This window comes from Hylaeus volcanicus, unplaced genomic scaffold (genome assembly GCF_026283585.1).
Source record: "Hylaeus volcanicus isolate JK05 unplaced genomic scaffold, UHH_iyHylVolc1.0_haploid 12142, whole genome shotgun sequence".
In the NCBI taxonomy this organism is placed as follows: Eukaryota; Metazoa; Arthropoda; class Insecta; order Hymenoptera; family Colletidae; genus Hylaeus; species Hylaeus volcanicus.
The window spans coordinates 205,767-221,401 of NW_026533107.1; the positions used below are offsets into that span (position 1 = coordinate 205,767).

At 37.0% G+C, this 15,635-nt stretch overlaps 3 protein-coding genes across 4 annotated transcripts; 2 read left to right on the forward strand and 1 right to left on the reverse strand.

Annotated features, from left to right (window-relative positions):
• The first annotated feature begins 63 nt into the window (after positions 1–63).
• Positions 64–9,730, forward strand: LOC128882712 (uncharacterized). Its single transcript, XM_054134438.1, has 9 exons — positions 64–73; positions 179–279; positions 1,343–1,625; positions 1,713–2,117; positions 3,501–4,424; positions 4,666–5,963; positions 7,061–7,158; positions 7,216–8,299; positions 8,383–9,730. The coding sequence occupies exons 1-9, from the start codon at positions 64–66 to the stop codon at positions 8,398–8,400; spliced, it is 4,221 nt and encodes a 1,406-aa protein (XP_053990413.1). The 3' UTR covers positions 8,401–9,730.
• Positions 9,731–9,991: 261 nt separating this feature from the next.
• Positions 9,992–13,539, reverse strand: LOC128882711 (lipase 3-like). 2 transcript variants are annotated; one of them, XM_054134437.1, is made up of 9 exons: positions 13,400–13,539; positions 11,950–12,343; positions 11,641–11,839; positions 11,452–11,566; positions 11,092–11,338; positions 10,844–11,002; positions 10,697–10,781; positions 10,444–10,586; positions 9,992–10,253 (listed from the first exon to the last, which is right to left on the reverse strand). In XM_054134437.1, the coding sequence occupies exons 2-9, from the start codon at positions 12,088–12,090 to the stop codon at positions 10,101–10,103; spliced, it is 1,242 nt and encodes a 413-aa protein (XP_053990412.1). In that variant the 5' UTR covers positions 12,091–12,343; positions 13,400–13,539; the 3' UTR covers positions 9,992–10,100. The 2 variants fall into 2 exon arrangements, with proteins under 2 accessions (XP_053990412.1, XP_053990411.1); XM_054134436.1 differs by lacking the exon at positions 13,400–13,539 and having other exon boundaries at positions 11,950–12,787.
• LOC128882710 (pancreatic triacylglycerol lipase-like) lies at positions 13,053–15,629 on the forward strand. The gene is made up of 8 exons (XM_054134435.1): positions 13,053–13,194; positions 13,260–13,343; positions 13,398–13,663; positions 13,751–14,225; positions 14,303–14,554; positions 14,646–14,760; positions 14,882–15,088; positions 15,187–15,629. Exons 1-8 carry the CDS (start codon positions 13,119–13,121, stop codon positions 15,269–15,271), a joined length of 1,560 nt encoding a protein of 519 aa, XP_053990410.1. The 5' UTR covers positions 13,053–13,118; the 3' UTR covers positions 15,272–15,629.
• The last annotated feature ends 6 nt before the right edge of the window (positions 15,630–15,635 follow it).

Below are 15,635 nucleotides of genomic sequence, written 5' to 3' on the forward strand. Positions count from 1 at the left end.
GATATTTAACCAATCTACCTGGCCAAAAGTGCAGTTTTTGAAGTTTATAATGCTTAAAAAGTGATGTCTTCTGGTAATGTCAAACAAATTTAGCGATCAAAAACAACCCATTTCGCAACTCTAACAACCGGGCTTTAAGTGCAAGTCACTCATACCTAAATGTGTGTTTTTACGTAAGCATCGTGCTTTCTTAAAATTGTATTTGCTGTATTTCAGAAAAGAACATTTTCGTTTGTGCGAATATTTGACCATAATGAATTATGGATTGTGTTAAAGCTGGTATGTATTTATTAATTTAACCGTTTTATTTTTTATTTGTATCTTTTAATTTATATAAAAAAAGGCTTTAAAAATAGCCTTTTCACTCTTACTTTGATTTTAATTTTAAACAACAGGAAGGAGTATAGTCTACTTCAGGGTTCGTCCTGGCAATTATTTTATCTCAGACATAAAACTTAGTGTTTATGCTAACGTATTATGCAAAAAACAGCAGTGAAAAAGCGCGATTTTTTAAAAAATTGGACTAGTTATAAACTAGTGTAAAGTAACAGAAGGTAATGTGGGTATTTCACCAATCTAGTTGGCCAAACTAAGGAGTTTCCAGATTTGCATGAAATTTCGTATACAAGAGTTTTGGAGTTGCTGATTACAAATCTGATATAAACAAGTTTCATACTACAGTTACAGTATTCGTATTAGTTTTCAATAAAATTTCTCGATAAAGCTTGATAAATTTTTGCTTCTGTATCGTATCGAATTCATCATCAGACGATAATCTGCAGCTGTTGGATGAGATGAAGTTTCGTCTAATGAAGACTGGTGACTCATTTACAGACATTAATATATATGTACATTTTTTAATTTTTTAATACCAAAGTATATATGTCTTTGTTTTTTATTAAATTCAAATTTATTTTGAGTATTTGATTTTTTTAATATCAGATTTGTAATCACCAACTCCAAAAACCCCTGTATGCGAAATTTCATGCAAATCTACTAATTTCTCAGTATAAAAGTCGGCCATATTAGATACGCCATTTTGATTTTTTGTTCTTTTATATCAGATTCGGAATCAGTGACCTTAAAAATTCCTGTATGTGAAATTTTATACAAATCTAATAACTTTTTAGTATACAAGTCGGCCATATTGGATCTACCATTTTGATTTTTTATTCTTTTATCTCAGATTCGTAATCCACGACTCCAAAAACCCTTGTATACGAAATTTCATATAAATCTGGGGACTCCCTTACTTTTGGTCAGATGGATTGGTGAAATATCCCACTGTTGAGTCCCCTGTTGATAATTTATGCTCTGTATTCAAATCAATTTTTTTTTTCAGACTTCTGATGAGACTGCCGGTGACTCTGGGAAGGACAAGGTCGTGATCAGTCATAGTCGCAACAGCAGCGATAGTTCCGGTTACCACGAGGCTTCGGTATTGAGTGACAATCCCGATTCAGCTGGAAGACTTCCTGAAACATTGCCTAGGAGAAACAGGGTACCTGCAGAGACGTCTAGGAAACTGGCGCAGACTTCCCAATCCAGCAAAAGCCTCGGCAATTTAACTGCTGTTTCTGCTACGCTAACTCGTGGAGTTAGCAACACCTCTCTTAGCTCTGCAGGTCCGTTATTATGAACATTCTTTAAAATTTCCCCAAGTCTAATAAAAACATTTGTTAGTAACAATTTAATTTTGCTTATTTTTCTAGGTCTACGAAAAAAGAGAGCAGCACCTCCTCCGCCAGTAACGAGACCCCTGTCGTCCGCCATTTCTACCCAAGCATTGGAGCGCATAGTCGATTCCGAGGAGTCCTTAACGTCAGACATGGACCCCTCCAAGCCCCCGTCGGACATTGGCGTTCCCTTTAAATCAAGTTCAGACATAGAGGAATGTCCTAAAGCCAGCTCAGACATTGGAGTAACAACGAAGACAACAAAATTGCCGTCAACAATAACAGAACCTTCTACTCCAAACATGAAGCAGAAATCGAGCAAATTGGACGTGGAACCTCATCTAAGACTAGAGTCCCTAAATGTTAAGTCGCCATTCATCGCTCCAGGAGGCACTGTACCTGTAAAAGACGCTCCCGTAGACGCTAGAACCCAAAAACGAGGTAAGCTAGTACGTAGCTGTGGCAGTATAGAGGATAATGCTCCTTCCTATAGCTTCATTTCAAGGAACAGCTTCGAACAGGTCCTAGAAGTGGAGGAGGGAACGGGAACCACTAGGCAACATCGTAGCCTATTCAATTACGAGAAAGTAAAATTGCAGACTAGAATCGAAGAGTATCGAGCAGAACATGGGTCAAGTTTTAGTAGGAATAGCGATTTTTCATTGAACTTTAGCGATAGGTGTCCTACGGGTTGTTCGTATAGGTCGACGGCCTGCTCTCTGGACTTCGATGATAATTCCAAGCCAGGCTCCAAGGTACAGAAGTCTCAGAGCTTCGCTTGTTCAAACATAGCCGCTAAAAACGATAGAGAATGGATTAAGGCGTCCAGTCTTCACGGCAATCGACAGCTATTGAGCCAGGACGCCTTCAAAACTCAAGATTGGCCGGAAAATAGACTGGTTAAGATGCAAACATTAGTTAATCTCGATAATATAGAGGTGGATGTAGGAAAGAACGTTTCGGGGAATAGATTTAGTTCCAGAGAGAGGTGCCAAGGCTTGAAGCACAGCCTAGATGTTCAAGATAATATATATAAGATGAGGGAAACAAAAATCATCAGCAGCTTCGAGGAACCTAGTTTCGCAGATTCGAGGAGCTACATTGTTAGGAATAGCTTTTCTGGCAGTAGATTAGGATCTGTGAAGAGTGGACAGCCTAAGTTAGGGGACGTGAACACTACCAAGTGTTACGATGGTTCGATTTCTAGTAGTCTTGATGGAGACATGTTGAGTGATACTGTAGACGGTCGTAAGTCTAATCTTGTAGTGCCACCTTTGAGCAACTTACAGATATTCGCTATTTCAAAGAAACTTTTAGATATTCCGGTGACCATAGATGTAGATCCAAGTCTTAGTAACGTACATAAATTACCATCCCTTCCTATGATTAGGTCTGCTGAGAGCAGGTTAGAGTCTGAGAAGAAGCTAAGTATCTTAGAACCCCCTCCTCCTGGTTTGGTGAGTAGAGAGGAGTCTACGGAGAATTGGAACAAATTTCTCATCCAGTTGAACTCCATACTGGAAAGCAGAGTAGGGGAATTTGTTTAGCTACGTCAACATTAATTTTAAAATTGTGGAATGAAGTTCCCATTCCATCCTCTGATTTTGCAATACTATGTTTTGTGTAAATGTAGATTTTTTATGAGTTCCCAGTATATAGAGTGTTTTTATTCTAATAAGAATATTGAAATTTTCACTTTGGCTACTTTTAGAGCACTGCACTCAATGCACGATAATTCTCTCCCAAAAATACCCATTTTCCTGCTTGCTATCTGGACCTGTTGGTGACGGTTTTTTTTCTTCTTTCTTTTCATTTTGAGTGTAGTTGGAGTGCCTATTCCGCATCCCAAGCCTAGACAAACAACCAATGTCGCATATATGAGACCTCAGGTGCCACAACGCAAGGTAGGACCTTCCTCGTTGAGTAGAACCCTACACGCGGACTCCAGTAAAGTAGCTAGCAGCTCCACTAGTGACACAAATACAGACATCGTCGATGAAGAATACCCCAGCGCTGACAGCATTAATTCTAGAACTCCGACTATGCTTGATAAAAAAATTAAAGATTCTGAAAAGGTAGAAGTAGCTTCCAACTATTCCTCCAGCGATGACGACGTGTTCTTGACACCTGAAACTGATCACAATCAGTTATTCTTTCGTCAAGATTCAATAGCTATGAAAGGAAACAATGAAACACAGTCACCTAATACATTGGAACTAGTCGAGGATGATGGAACCGCTGCTAAAGAGGAGTCTAGTGCCGAAAAAAGTGAAGAAGAAATAGAAAGGCAGAGTAATAAAAGTACTCTAATTGAACAGAATTCCATAACCTCCAAAAAGAGTCTTGGACAGGAAAGGAAGTTGAGTGCTGTGGTGATTTCAACTATTCCAAAATGTGATCATTTGATTATTGATAAACAACCGATATTGAAGACTTGGAAAGGAAAGAAGAGGCAGGAAAGTGATGCTTTAGAAATTGAAGCAGAGGTTGATGGGATTGGGGATAAAGTTGGGAAAGGTATGAAAGACTCCAAGAGAGCTAGGATCCCCCGGATGGCGTCCAAGTCTAACGATTTTGAGACCAACACCTTAGAAAAGCAGAAGAGATATTTAACTTCTCACTTGGACGACATCGCTTTTGCTTTGAATTTTAATGTGGCGTCCAATTCTTTACTCTCTGACCAATCGAAGGAGTCCAAAAGCGATGTGCAGTCATCGGAACAGAAGAAAATTGGTTCTCAAGGTGAAGGTAATGGAAGATTGGGTGCACTAGGTGCATGTTGCATTGTTACTAACCACTGGGGTTGGGTACTTAGTTCTTTTCCTTGGGAATTTTATGTAATTGCACCGTAGAATTTCAGCATTAATAAAGAAGGTTATAAGATACGTTTCAGTTATAAGAATTAAATCTACACATTTGATTCTTTGTATTTTAAGCAATTAAGTCGTGTAATCTCAGTAGTAATTTACATTTTATGACATTTTCGCAGCAGACGCGAGCCTCTCTGACACGGATGTCTTGCTGCAAAAGGTGTCCGACACCCTATCGAATACTCTGCCAGTTTCAACCCTCGATGAAGTATCTGTTGAAGGATTCGTCTCACCTGCCGAAGTAAAACCAAAAACGACGAATATTTCCAAAGAAGCAGACTTTTCTATCGCAAAGGAGTCCACGAAAAAGCAAGACGTACAGCAAAACAACAGCTTGCTAGAAAAGTCGATGGTCAACACTAGTGCTGGATACTTGGCTATCAATTCGCAACAAGATACATCAGACTACGTCTCAGCAGCTGATGAAGACTTGTCAATTTCTGACTGGGAGTATCAGCTGCCAGCTCCACCTAGTGCCTTCAGAGACGCAGCTTCTCCAGTTCATGATAACGTTGATGCCGTTCCTTCATCGATTGAGTCCTTTACAGATACCAAAATAAACAAGGAAGAAACTGAAGTTGGGGAAAACCTTACGCAGAAGACCCCAGAAAGGAATAAAGTAGACTCTAGACATTCTTTGGAGGAACAGGCAACAACATCAGGAGCTGAGAACCTCTTAGAAAATAAAACCAAGGAAGAAATGCCCCAAAGGAAATCTGTCAATAAGCAGAAATCGGATATCAACTTGAAAAAGGAGGTGATCTTGGAACTGGAGAACAAAATAGGAACATTGCCTCAGGGTACCAAAGACTCCGACTTCAAAAGAATTTCTGACTCTTCGACCCCCAAAATTGCACCCATAGACAACACTCTTTCAAATTTTACTATCACTACATACTCGAGGCAAAAGAGTTTAAATATATTTGAGGAAGCCGATGATAAATCTCCTCAGAGTAGTTCAAACGATAGGTACGTTAAGTCGTTTGCGACGTGGTCCAGGAACAGGAGCAATTTCGATGAAACGGAAGACAAAAATCTAAAGGATTTCACCGGTGGAACGTTGCAGGGAAAGAAGAGGGCGAACGAAGGTGATACAATTGAAAAGAAGCTAGAACCAAAAATTCAAACGGAGTCGCACAGGTGGAACTGTAACGAAAAGGATAATATTCAGAGGTCTAATAGTTGTGTGTCTGTATGCGACAAGTCCAGGTTTCAGGGGAAATTCCCTAAAGATGAGGATAGTAGATGTGGTGGAAACTTGGCGGAAGTAGACGGCGTTAGGATAGAAAATGCGATAAGTAGTACTAACTTAAGTACACCGACGGTTAAGAGCATAGAGAAATTCTCCCAATGGAGGGACAATATTTTGAAGAAGCAGGAAGAACCAACCAAAGAGAAGCAGCTGCAGTCTTTACAGGTAAATAGTTGCATAATAACTTTGTTGTCATACAGTGGGTGTAGAAAGTATTCATACATCGATCAATTTCCAAAAAAACTATGTAAAATTGTAATTTATTAACTTATTTTTTATAAACAATGACATTCTACATATTCTCAGAAATCTCTGGAATAGATAAATTACAAAAAAATAGCTATTTATGTAAGTTGCGAAATTAACAAGAAAAAAAAAATTAATCGATAGAAACGTTGAAGCAATAAGTATTCGCACAACTGTTTAATTTTTAAAACTTGATTTTAAAAAAAAGAAATTTACATTAATTTACAAGTATATAATACTTCCTTCGTGGGATTTCTTTTTGATTTTATAATTATTGTAACTCTTCTAAGCATTAAATTAACTAAATTATTAGTTATTCAAAGTGGGATCTTCTTCAATTCCTCTATTAGAACCATTTTTAAAAGTACTTTACTGAAAATTTGATGTTTTCTAATTCGTACGGAGCAATAAACTAATGTGTTTACGTTACAAACTCTACTGTAAATGGTTCGTCAAAAGAATCGTACAAATACTTATTGCTTCTATACTTTTACCCACTTTTCGCATGTTTTTGTTAATTTCACAAATTATATTAACTAGTAAATGTTGTTTGGACTATATCTATCTTAGGGACTTCCGAGAATATGTAAAATATCATTGATTATACAAAAAGAAATTAAGAAACTACAGTTTCACACAAAAGTTTTTTGGGAAATTGATCGGTGTACGAATACTTTCTACACCCACTGTATGTGGTTGCTAATAAATCTGTTAGAACCAATGAAAATAAACTTATCTTTTATTATTAAGATTTATTAACGTAAATAAAAGAAAGAAATAAAATATATATCAATTATAAGTAAGAAAAAGGAATTGGAAACATACATGTTGCCATTGTAGGCTTATACAGATTCTGAACCTAGTTACAAGTTAATTTAAAAAAAAAAAAGAGACGCATAGACCACTGCAGCCATACGCATAAATACAAAAATAACTAGGGAAACCTAATACGAACATATTTTAACAAAAACAAACCTGAATCAAACTTTTTCTCATAACAATGTACGACGTTCCAGGTAATGAAAAGCATTTTGCCCCGGTTGAAAAATGCTCAACAGGTGGAAGAAAATGTGCCCAAAGAATCTGATGATACAGTATTATCCAAGAAAACAAGGTATATATCTTAATCCTATATTTCTATCGTGGTTACTTTTAACCAAATTTGTTTCAGATCAGAGATCACGTCTCATGAACATTCGATTGACTCGAATACACCTTTAACTCATGACTCTCAAAGAGCACAGAGTAATAAAACATCAGAGGCAGACTCCAAGAAATTAGCAGCGGAGACAAATGCGAAGCGTTACACTTACTTCGGCCCACCTACGATCAACTTAGGTAGCTGGTCAGAGCGACCAAGTGTTAACGTCCAAATAAAAAAGGACGCTGACTACAAATTAGGATCTAGCAAAGCCAGCAATAAAACCATTGTAAATATAAATTGCACGAGGGATGATATAGATAACCTAAATTTCACCGAAGATAGCAAACTCCCTGGGAAAGTTGAAGATTCATCTTTGGACAGGAAGGATCCAAACGACCTAACCAGAAAACTCATAACGCACACGATGGCATCAGGTTTTAAAAAGCCACTCACGAATAAGGTTAATCTTAAACAAGAAACCGTAAGCAACGATAAACCTGTTGTAACAGGAGTAGAACTAAAGAAAAGTTATGTCGAAGATAAACAAGACGACAATGAGATCGACATGTCTCCTGTAAACTTTAAGAAGCTGTCGAAGGCGTGTGGTCAGGATGTTTCTCTTCGTTCGAAATCCAAAAAATCCACCGTAAGTCGACGCTCGGACCCTCAATTGGAGTCATATGCCAACAAACATAATGGACATGTTACTTCTGAGAAGTTTAGCGTTACTAATGACGAGTGCTTGACGAATCAGGATAGTTCTAAATCCAAGAGGTTTACTTTGATAGTGGGTATACATCCTCAGAACCAGAGGAACTTCGCTTATAGAAATGGTGTCGGTGTAAAAAGCAGTCAGGCGATGCCTATCGTGAAAGGGTTCAAAGTTTCAAATTCAACCATGGATGACCAGGAAAACCAAAAAGAATGTACAAAAGCCATGTCCACAGAGTCAAATGGTGTTCATCAACCACCAAGTCCTCCAACGATGCCTGTCATTATGGGTGTCACTTTGAAGAATTCTAGGCCGAAATTTATGCCGGTCCAGGTGAATCCCAGGGATGTGCTATTGGAGTCGATAAGAAGTTTTGGAGGCCGTGAAAATTTGAAAAACGTGAGTTAATTTTTACTGTGACTGTAGATAACGCGTATAAATAAATTTAGTTTCTTTATTATATGAGAATTTATTTCTTACAGGCTACGGAAAGATGTTAAACGAGGATGATATTCATTTCAATAACGCCAGGAGGAACTGGCAGCCAAGGATACCACCCAGGAGACCTCTTGGTGCTCTCGCAAAGCTGTAGTAATAAGATATGATCGACAGCTAGTGATAGGAAGGAGCCTTAAAGTGCTCCAAAAAGCAGAAACTTATTTATGTATTTTTTTCTCTTGCTGAATTAACTTTTTATAACCCCAAGTGCTTTTGAAGCCATTGTCCACATTTTTAAAATCTAAATTGAGCGTTCCATCAATTTGTATCTGGTGGATAGAATTTGGAATTTATCTTTCAATTAATGTTCTGTTATCAGCGTTTATCAACACTGTTTATTGTATCATTTATCTTGAAATTTTCTTGAAATTTGGGTTGTAGAGTGTTAATTTTCCAACTTGAACGGTTCAGTTGCCAATATGCTGGCATTAATCGCACCCTTGTAAATATCTCGTGTAAAAAGTCGGGTAACCGATAAATATGCGTTGTCGATGGAAAATGTACATATCACTTAGACGTGTAAATGTTTCCGATCGAAGCAAAAGGATTGAGGGAAGGAAAGTCATTTATTATTGTGTCCAAATAGTCAACGGACCGACTAAGTTCGATTCGAAACGATTTTGCTCATTATGCGAATGCAGTCTGCGCAGTTTTTTTTTTGTTGTTAAGTTTTTCCTTTATTTTCTAGTTTTAGTTCAGCCATTCGGTTCCAACTCCGGGAAAGTCCCGAAACGGTTGAATCAATGTCGACTAACACGTCCTAATCTTTATAATTAACATTAAGTTTCTATCAGTGGGACCAAAGGTGACATCATTTATAGTATATACTGTACAACGAATCTAGGTAGAGTAGGTGTATGTGTGAGGGGTTGTGTACAACTATCGAGTACGTTGTTTTCAATTCTTTGAGGTAAGTATTTGTATCGGTTGTGACTCTTGGACCAATTGGAAAGGTTGTGCTTGTTCATGTTTCTATTAAATCTTACGAAACAAGAAAAAACGAACTCTTTTTTGTTAGTAAATTGTAGGCAATTATGATAATGTTTCAACAGTTGAATGGGAAAATATATTGTTGTTTGTGTTGAACATTGTTGTTTTGCAGAACAGGCAATTTGGAAATGATTACTGTCGTTAGTCAAGAAACTTCAAACCTAATGTCTAGTTACTATACGTAAATGGCGATCACATTAGAGTGTGGCATGCATTGTACTGTAAATAGCATGTAATGTCGATACTGTACTTAATACCTTCCCATAACAAATATAATATTACTGCGACAATTCTATTTATACACATTATCATTTATTGTTCTATTAAAGTAATACGATAAGATGTTTGAGTTTTATTTTAGGATTGCGAGAAGGGATGATGGGTAACAGTAGTATTATTATTCTCGTTGAAAAATGCAGTTTTCTATAAATAATCGAAGATTTTAGGGAAAATTCCCCTAGAAAGTCACTACACACATCCAAAATGCACATTTATTTTCCTCGATAATAGTAGCACTAAGATTGATTCGATAATTCTTTTATAAACAAATTCTTTTTGCACTTTTATTCCCTCAAATCGTTTGAATCTTTATGCTCACATGAATCTGTTCGATACAATATTACAGTTGATATACTTCCTTAGAGATCAAGTTGTAATCGTACATTATATCACATTGTATCACATTTATTACACTTTTTTAGAATCTTATTCTTTAAATCTTATATTGCGTCATAAGATTAAGTATTCCGTCGTATACCAAATTTTTGGCTTGCATACCCCAAAGAAAGTCGAGATGTGCAAACCATTTGTACGGAACCAAAAATTTCTGAGCATTTGGTAGTGTCTCGTATAACTGCTCTAAATCCTATAAGAATGGACAAAAATTATTTTTAAGAAAAATTAGATACCTAAACAAAGAGAATCTATTATTCAGAACATTTTGTTACATAAAATAATATGCAAGGAAACAGGTGTTTTAGTTTCTTGTTATCAATTTGTCATCTAAAACATATTTCCTAATCCGGTAATATACTTTTTAAGGAAAAGATACAAACCTTTACATTGACCATTTCATCATTGTTACCATAGTACAAATAAATAGGTGTCTTAATATTGGCAATGTTATACTTAGGAGGTTGTATACTGCCATAATTCAACAAATTACGTACAAGGCCATGATCATAGTGTGCGAAATTTCCTATGGAGAAAAGCAAAATTAATGCTTGGCAAGATCAAACATCATTAAATCAGGTAAATTACAATTACTACAGAGATGTAGAAATTATGCATCTTTCTTTGATTACTAACCAGAGGTGCACAATTGTGCATAGTGTATAAACTGTCTTGTAGATGCTCCAGCAGGATCATATTGCGCAATCTCAGGTATTAGAGTCTGTAAATAATACATTTTATGTACAATTTAAGGTTATCATAATATTTAAATATAATAATTACAATGTTGAAGTCCTTATCGTTACGTCCACCCATGATGCCAAATGCAGTTTTGCACAATGGTTGAGTGGGCATTTCATCTTTGCACATAATTTTACTCAGTGTTCTCACTAAGGAGCTTGACGGCTTGAACTCATACATACCTATCAGGTCTGTCAGTATCTGTAATTATCAAGTATTTACATTCCAATTATGAAAGTTTATATATTTCTTTGACTCTGTAACCGAAAATAGTAAAACTTGAACTTTACTTTTGCATTGTTAATGTGTGGAGTTAACAAGCGGATGAGAGGGAGGGTCGCTCTGGACATGAAGACTGCTGGTGCCAAAGTAAATGCTGCTATGATTTTCTCTTGATATTCCGGTTTTTCACTTGCCATCACGAAGAAGGAGGTGCTTCCTTGACTATGACCAACATAGTAGAGCTTCTCTTGTCTAGTGTTTGTCAAGATATAGTCAATCATTGCTGGGATATCAAACATTCCCATCTCATGCCAACTACAAACAAAATATGGTATGTCAGAGTTGTAGAATCTTTAAGGGTGACAATTTCGCACTTGAAAATGAAGGCAGTTTGAAGGACCAGTTCTCGTTTAAAAATTCAGGCTTACCTGAACATCCAGTAGTTTTTGTCTTTGGTAGACAATGTCACGTGTCTTCTTGAAAATCTAGAACCACGCACATTTCCCATCCATACATCATATCCCTGGTCGGCTAATATATAGCCTAAAGTTTACAAAATGTTAAAGTAATGTATGGAGTGTATTTTATTATACCAATTCTGTTTTTATCTGACATACCTAAACCTTTTTCAGGGCATGGCAGCACCCAGGCAGCACTGGTGTCCAAAAGTCCATGAATTAGGAGCACAGGGTTTTTTTTGTCAGATGCGTGACTACTCTTTGATCCTACAATTCTGTCCATCTGCAAGATGTATCCATCCTCAGTGACTACTTGATGAATTTCAGCTACGTATCCCAAATTTCGCACTCGCTCTGTCTATACAGAAGAAGAAGATACTACATATTAATTCATAAATAAAAAGAATTTCAGACTATATCTAAAAAGACTATTTCTAATTTAAAACTACCCTGCTTAGGTGTACTTACAGGAGTTTGCACATAAGCAAGAAGATGATCCAGATCCTCAAACACAAAGTTGGTTTTATTGACTTCATATTCATCCTCTGACAATGGTATACCAAGTATCGCTGGCACAACACAACCCAGAACGAAGAGTGGCCTTAACATTGTTGCACAACGATACTTTCTCAATAGGACAAGACCAATCTCATATTGCCAGGTGTATATAATATATCCCTTATCTAGGTCTGTCTGGATTACATACTTAGCTGATTAGTTAAAAATATCAACCAGCACAGGTGTTGACTACATGCTGATCATTGCAAAGATACTTCGATACAATCAACGCAAGAATCATTTGTGTCCAATCTCGAGTTTATCAAAGCCTCCAATGGTTTCCAGATTATTTGTGCACCTGGTGCTACAAGTGAATCGACAGGAAAAAAGCACTTTATAGATTATTATTGTCACATCTGATTCGATAGTATTCAATCTCTCAGTTACTTCAACAGAAATCTAATCTAAGTTGTATGTGCAAACAGGTTGTGCAAAGAGTTGAATCTGTAATTGTGGGTTTCAAATTTATTAACATAACATGATCTTCTACAGCATTTTGGGATTGGAATTATACATTTGTTATTTATAGATTTAGTTATTTTAGTTCATTTCATTTCAACAGCTGCACTGAGGAAATTAGCATAGTAAATTACTAGCAATTTTAAATTGTAAATGTAGGCCAACATATTGCATAAAAAAGCTAAGCAACCAATTTAACTCCAGCAAAAAAACTTGTTGAAATTCACTAGGTGAAAGCACCACGGTTCTATGCGTTCAGTTAACCGTTGTTTGCTGTTATAGGATTCCGTCAATATTACATCATGTTAACTGTTGTAAAATGAGGTCGTGCAATCATCGTGACCGAGAGAAAGTCCACTGATTCCTGCACATGCTCTTCGTCTGTCGAGCAATCAACGTAGACGCATTTCAGGTTCAATTTCTAACTACCAATCAGTTAAGTAGCCGATATGTACATTGTCACTTATAATTTTTTATTAATTATGATAGATTGAAGTCATGTGTGTTATTAACTGTAATTTCTATAATTTCAATGGTATCTAAGTCGATCGCAGAAGAAGAGTATGTAAATGGTGAACTATAAAAAAGAAATAAGGTAGAAACAGAAGTTCTGCGAAAAGATGCAACGTGAATTAACGAAATGTTTGATCTTCATGATACTTCTTGCCTCTTGGACTATAGAAGCCAAGCGTTCTGGTAAGTAGAAACAACTGGAATTATAAAGCCTAATAGAGCATCAAATATCGTCTCCTATCTTCTAGCAAAACTCCTGGTGGCAAGGAACAGAGCGATGCTGCGTAGAATAGGAGCTGCACGCGAGGATTTCAAACCAAAAATATGCTACGGTAATGGATTTTGACGGTATATTTTTATGATCTGATGCACAGAATACATTTCAGACCTCGTTGGTTGTTTCGCTGATCCACCACCCCGTTTGACGCTAAAACGGCCGCCACAGCATCCTAGCGAGATCCAAACCAGATTCTTCTTGTACACTCGGGAAAAGAGGGAATCCCCTGAGACTCTCCAGTATGATGAAAACTTCAAGTCCAATCTGCAATCGCGATTTAACGCAAAAAAGCCTCTGAAAGTCTCCATACATGGCTACAAGGGCAGTGGGAGCGATGTTGGGTCGCTTCTTCTGGTACGAGCTCTGCTGGATTTGGTAATTTGTTCTGAAGAAATTTTACTTCTCAATATCATAATCAGTTTCCATATTTGAACATGCTAGATGTAGTAGAATTTCCTCCAGGAAGATGTAAACGTACTGGTACTCGACTGGACAAGAGGCGCAGCGACAACGTACTCGGCAGCAGTGGCAAACACCGAACTAGTAGGTCGACAATTGGGCTTGGTCCTTCTGAATATGATAGACTTGGGCGCTTCTCCTGAGAAGATTCACGTGATTGGCTTTAGTCTTGGTGCTCACGTTGCTGGTTGCGCTTCCGAGGTTCTGAAAAAGAGAAACCTTCTTTTAGGCCGCATAACAGGCCTGGATCCTGCGTCTCCCTTTTTCAGGAATCATTTGTTTAGGGAGAAGTCTAGGAAACTGGATGCCACCGACGCTCAGCTTGTAGATGTGATTCACACAGATGGCTCTGAGGACTTCGCTGACGGCTTTGGACTCTTGAAACCCCTTGGCCATATCGATTTCTTTCCCAATGGTGGCAGAGAGCAACCTGGTTGCACCGATGTGAGGAACTCTGTTGTTGTCAGCCATTTGAACGGTACAACTTTTTCTTCTGGTTTAAAAATTACTTTGCTCGATAAACAAAAAGTTTTAATTAATTTAATTATAATCCAGAGGATAGCCTAACCAAGGAGATCGCTTGCAGCCACCTGAGAGCCTGGAAACTTTTCCTGGAGAGTGTTCGTACGGATAACCAGTCTTGTAAACTCACTGCCTGGCCCTGTCCTCAAGGAAGAGGTTCTTATTCTAATGGGATGTGTTTTCCTATGGAATCTACATTTTGGTTTCAAGAAATGGGCTACAGGGCTAATTATGGCTCTTTAGGGATTTACTATTTGCCAACGAGAGGAGAAGAACCATTCTGCGGTATAGACAACAGAGATGACTCAAGATCAACTTCGCTAAGTTCGAACTTTGTTTTTAATTTATTTTTAATTTATTTTTCATCACTAATTAGGTCAGCCTCTCAGGGCATCGGTGACCATCTCTGACGAAGTTACAAAAACGTCAGGAATATTGTTTTTGAAGATAATAGAACACGATTCACCGACAACGTTTAAGATCCGATGCGGGTAAGATACCTTCATTTAAAATCTTAATCAGATGTACATCGTTTAGAAAGAAATTCCCAGAATGATTGTGCATTATTACATACATATTTTTCATGGAAACAACGCAAAATATTTGTTTAAGATTATCGAATCAAGGGAACAAACGGACAACCTTCTACAACATAGCGGCATTAAAATTCCAATCATTGCCTGATAATCAAGCGATGATAAAAGCACGTGTGTGGTATCAAACTCTCGAAAATGATGCAGATAAAGTCATAAGTAAAGATTCTTACTCGGATACATTGTTGATAAACAAATTCGCTATCGAAGACAGAAGAGGCAACAGGCATGTAAACATATAATTCCCAGAAATTGATGTTTGATAAATTAAATCAAAATTAAATTATAATATTAATTCGTTTCGTTTATTTGAATACCTTTTAGGTGGGAATATTGTACTCTAAACGATGCTGTGAATTCCGAGGAAAAGACGGTGAGTTTGCAACGAGGGCATTGCAAATTTCCATAAAGTAATCGTTGTTTAATGAATAGAAAAATATCTCAGTAAATTGTTTATTCTTCTATCTTAATTCTTACATTTAAAGAAAATAAAATTACATGGCATAAAATGGATAGATATTTCATTTATGTTAAGCGACAAATACTTAAGACAATTTCGTTACAATTTTGTTAAAAATAACTGTACAACGATTTGTAAGTAAAAAAAAGGACTTGTAGTCTCAGTTTACTTCCAAACGTATGCAATTTAATAGTTTCAGAATAATACAGTTAGGTATAATTGCGATTACGATTACAATCAAATGTTTCAGAGTTGCGACTACGATCTTGATTACGATTACACCGATAATCACAAATTGATTACGATTACACCG

Coding starts and splice junctions, on each gene's coding strand:
- LOC128882712 (XM_054134438.1), top strand. Junction 2,118..3,500: donor CGCTAGAACCCAAAAACGAG/GTAAGCTAGTAC, acceptor TTTTGAGTGTAG/TTGGAGTGCCTATTCCGCAT. Junction 4,425..4,665: donor AATTGGTTCTCAAGGTGAAG/GTAATGGAAGAT, acceptor ACATTTTCGCAG/CAGACGCGAGCCTCTCTGAC.
- LOC128882711 (XM_054134437.1), bottom strand. CDS start 12,090: ATGTTAAGGCCACTCTTCGTTCTGGGTTGTGTTGTGCCAGCGATACTT. Junction 11,339..11,451: donor AAAAACTACTGGATGTTCAG/GTAAGCCTGAAT, acceptor TTTTGTTTGTAG/TTGGCATGAGATGGGAATGT. Junction 10,782..10,843: donor ACGATAAGGACTTCAACATT/GTAATTATTATA, acceptor TATTATTTACAG/ACTCTAATACCTGAGATTGC.
- LOC128882710 (XM_054134435.1), top strand. CDS start 13,119: ATGCAACGTGAATTAACGAAATGTTTGATCTTCATGATACTTCTTGCC. Junction 13,195..13,259: donor TATAGAAGCCAAGCGTTCTG/GTAAGTAGAAAC, acceptor CCTATCTTCTAG/CAAAACTCCTGGTGGCAAGG. Junction 14,555..14,645: donor AGGAGAAGAACCATTCTGCG/GTATAGACAACA, acceptor ATCACTAATTAG/GTCAGCCTCTCAGGGCATCG.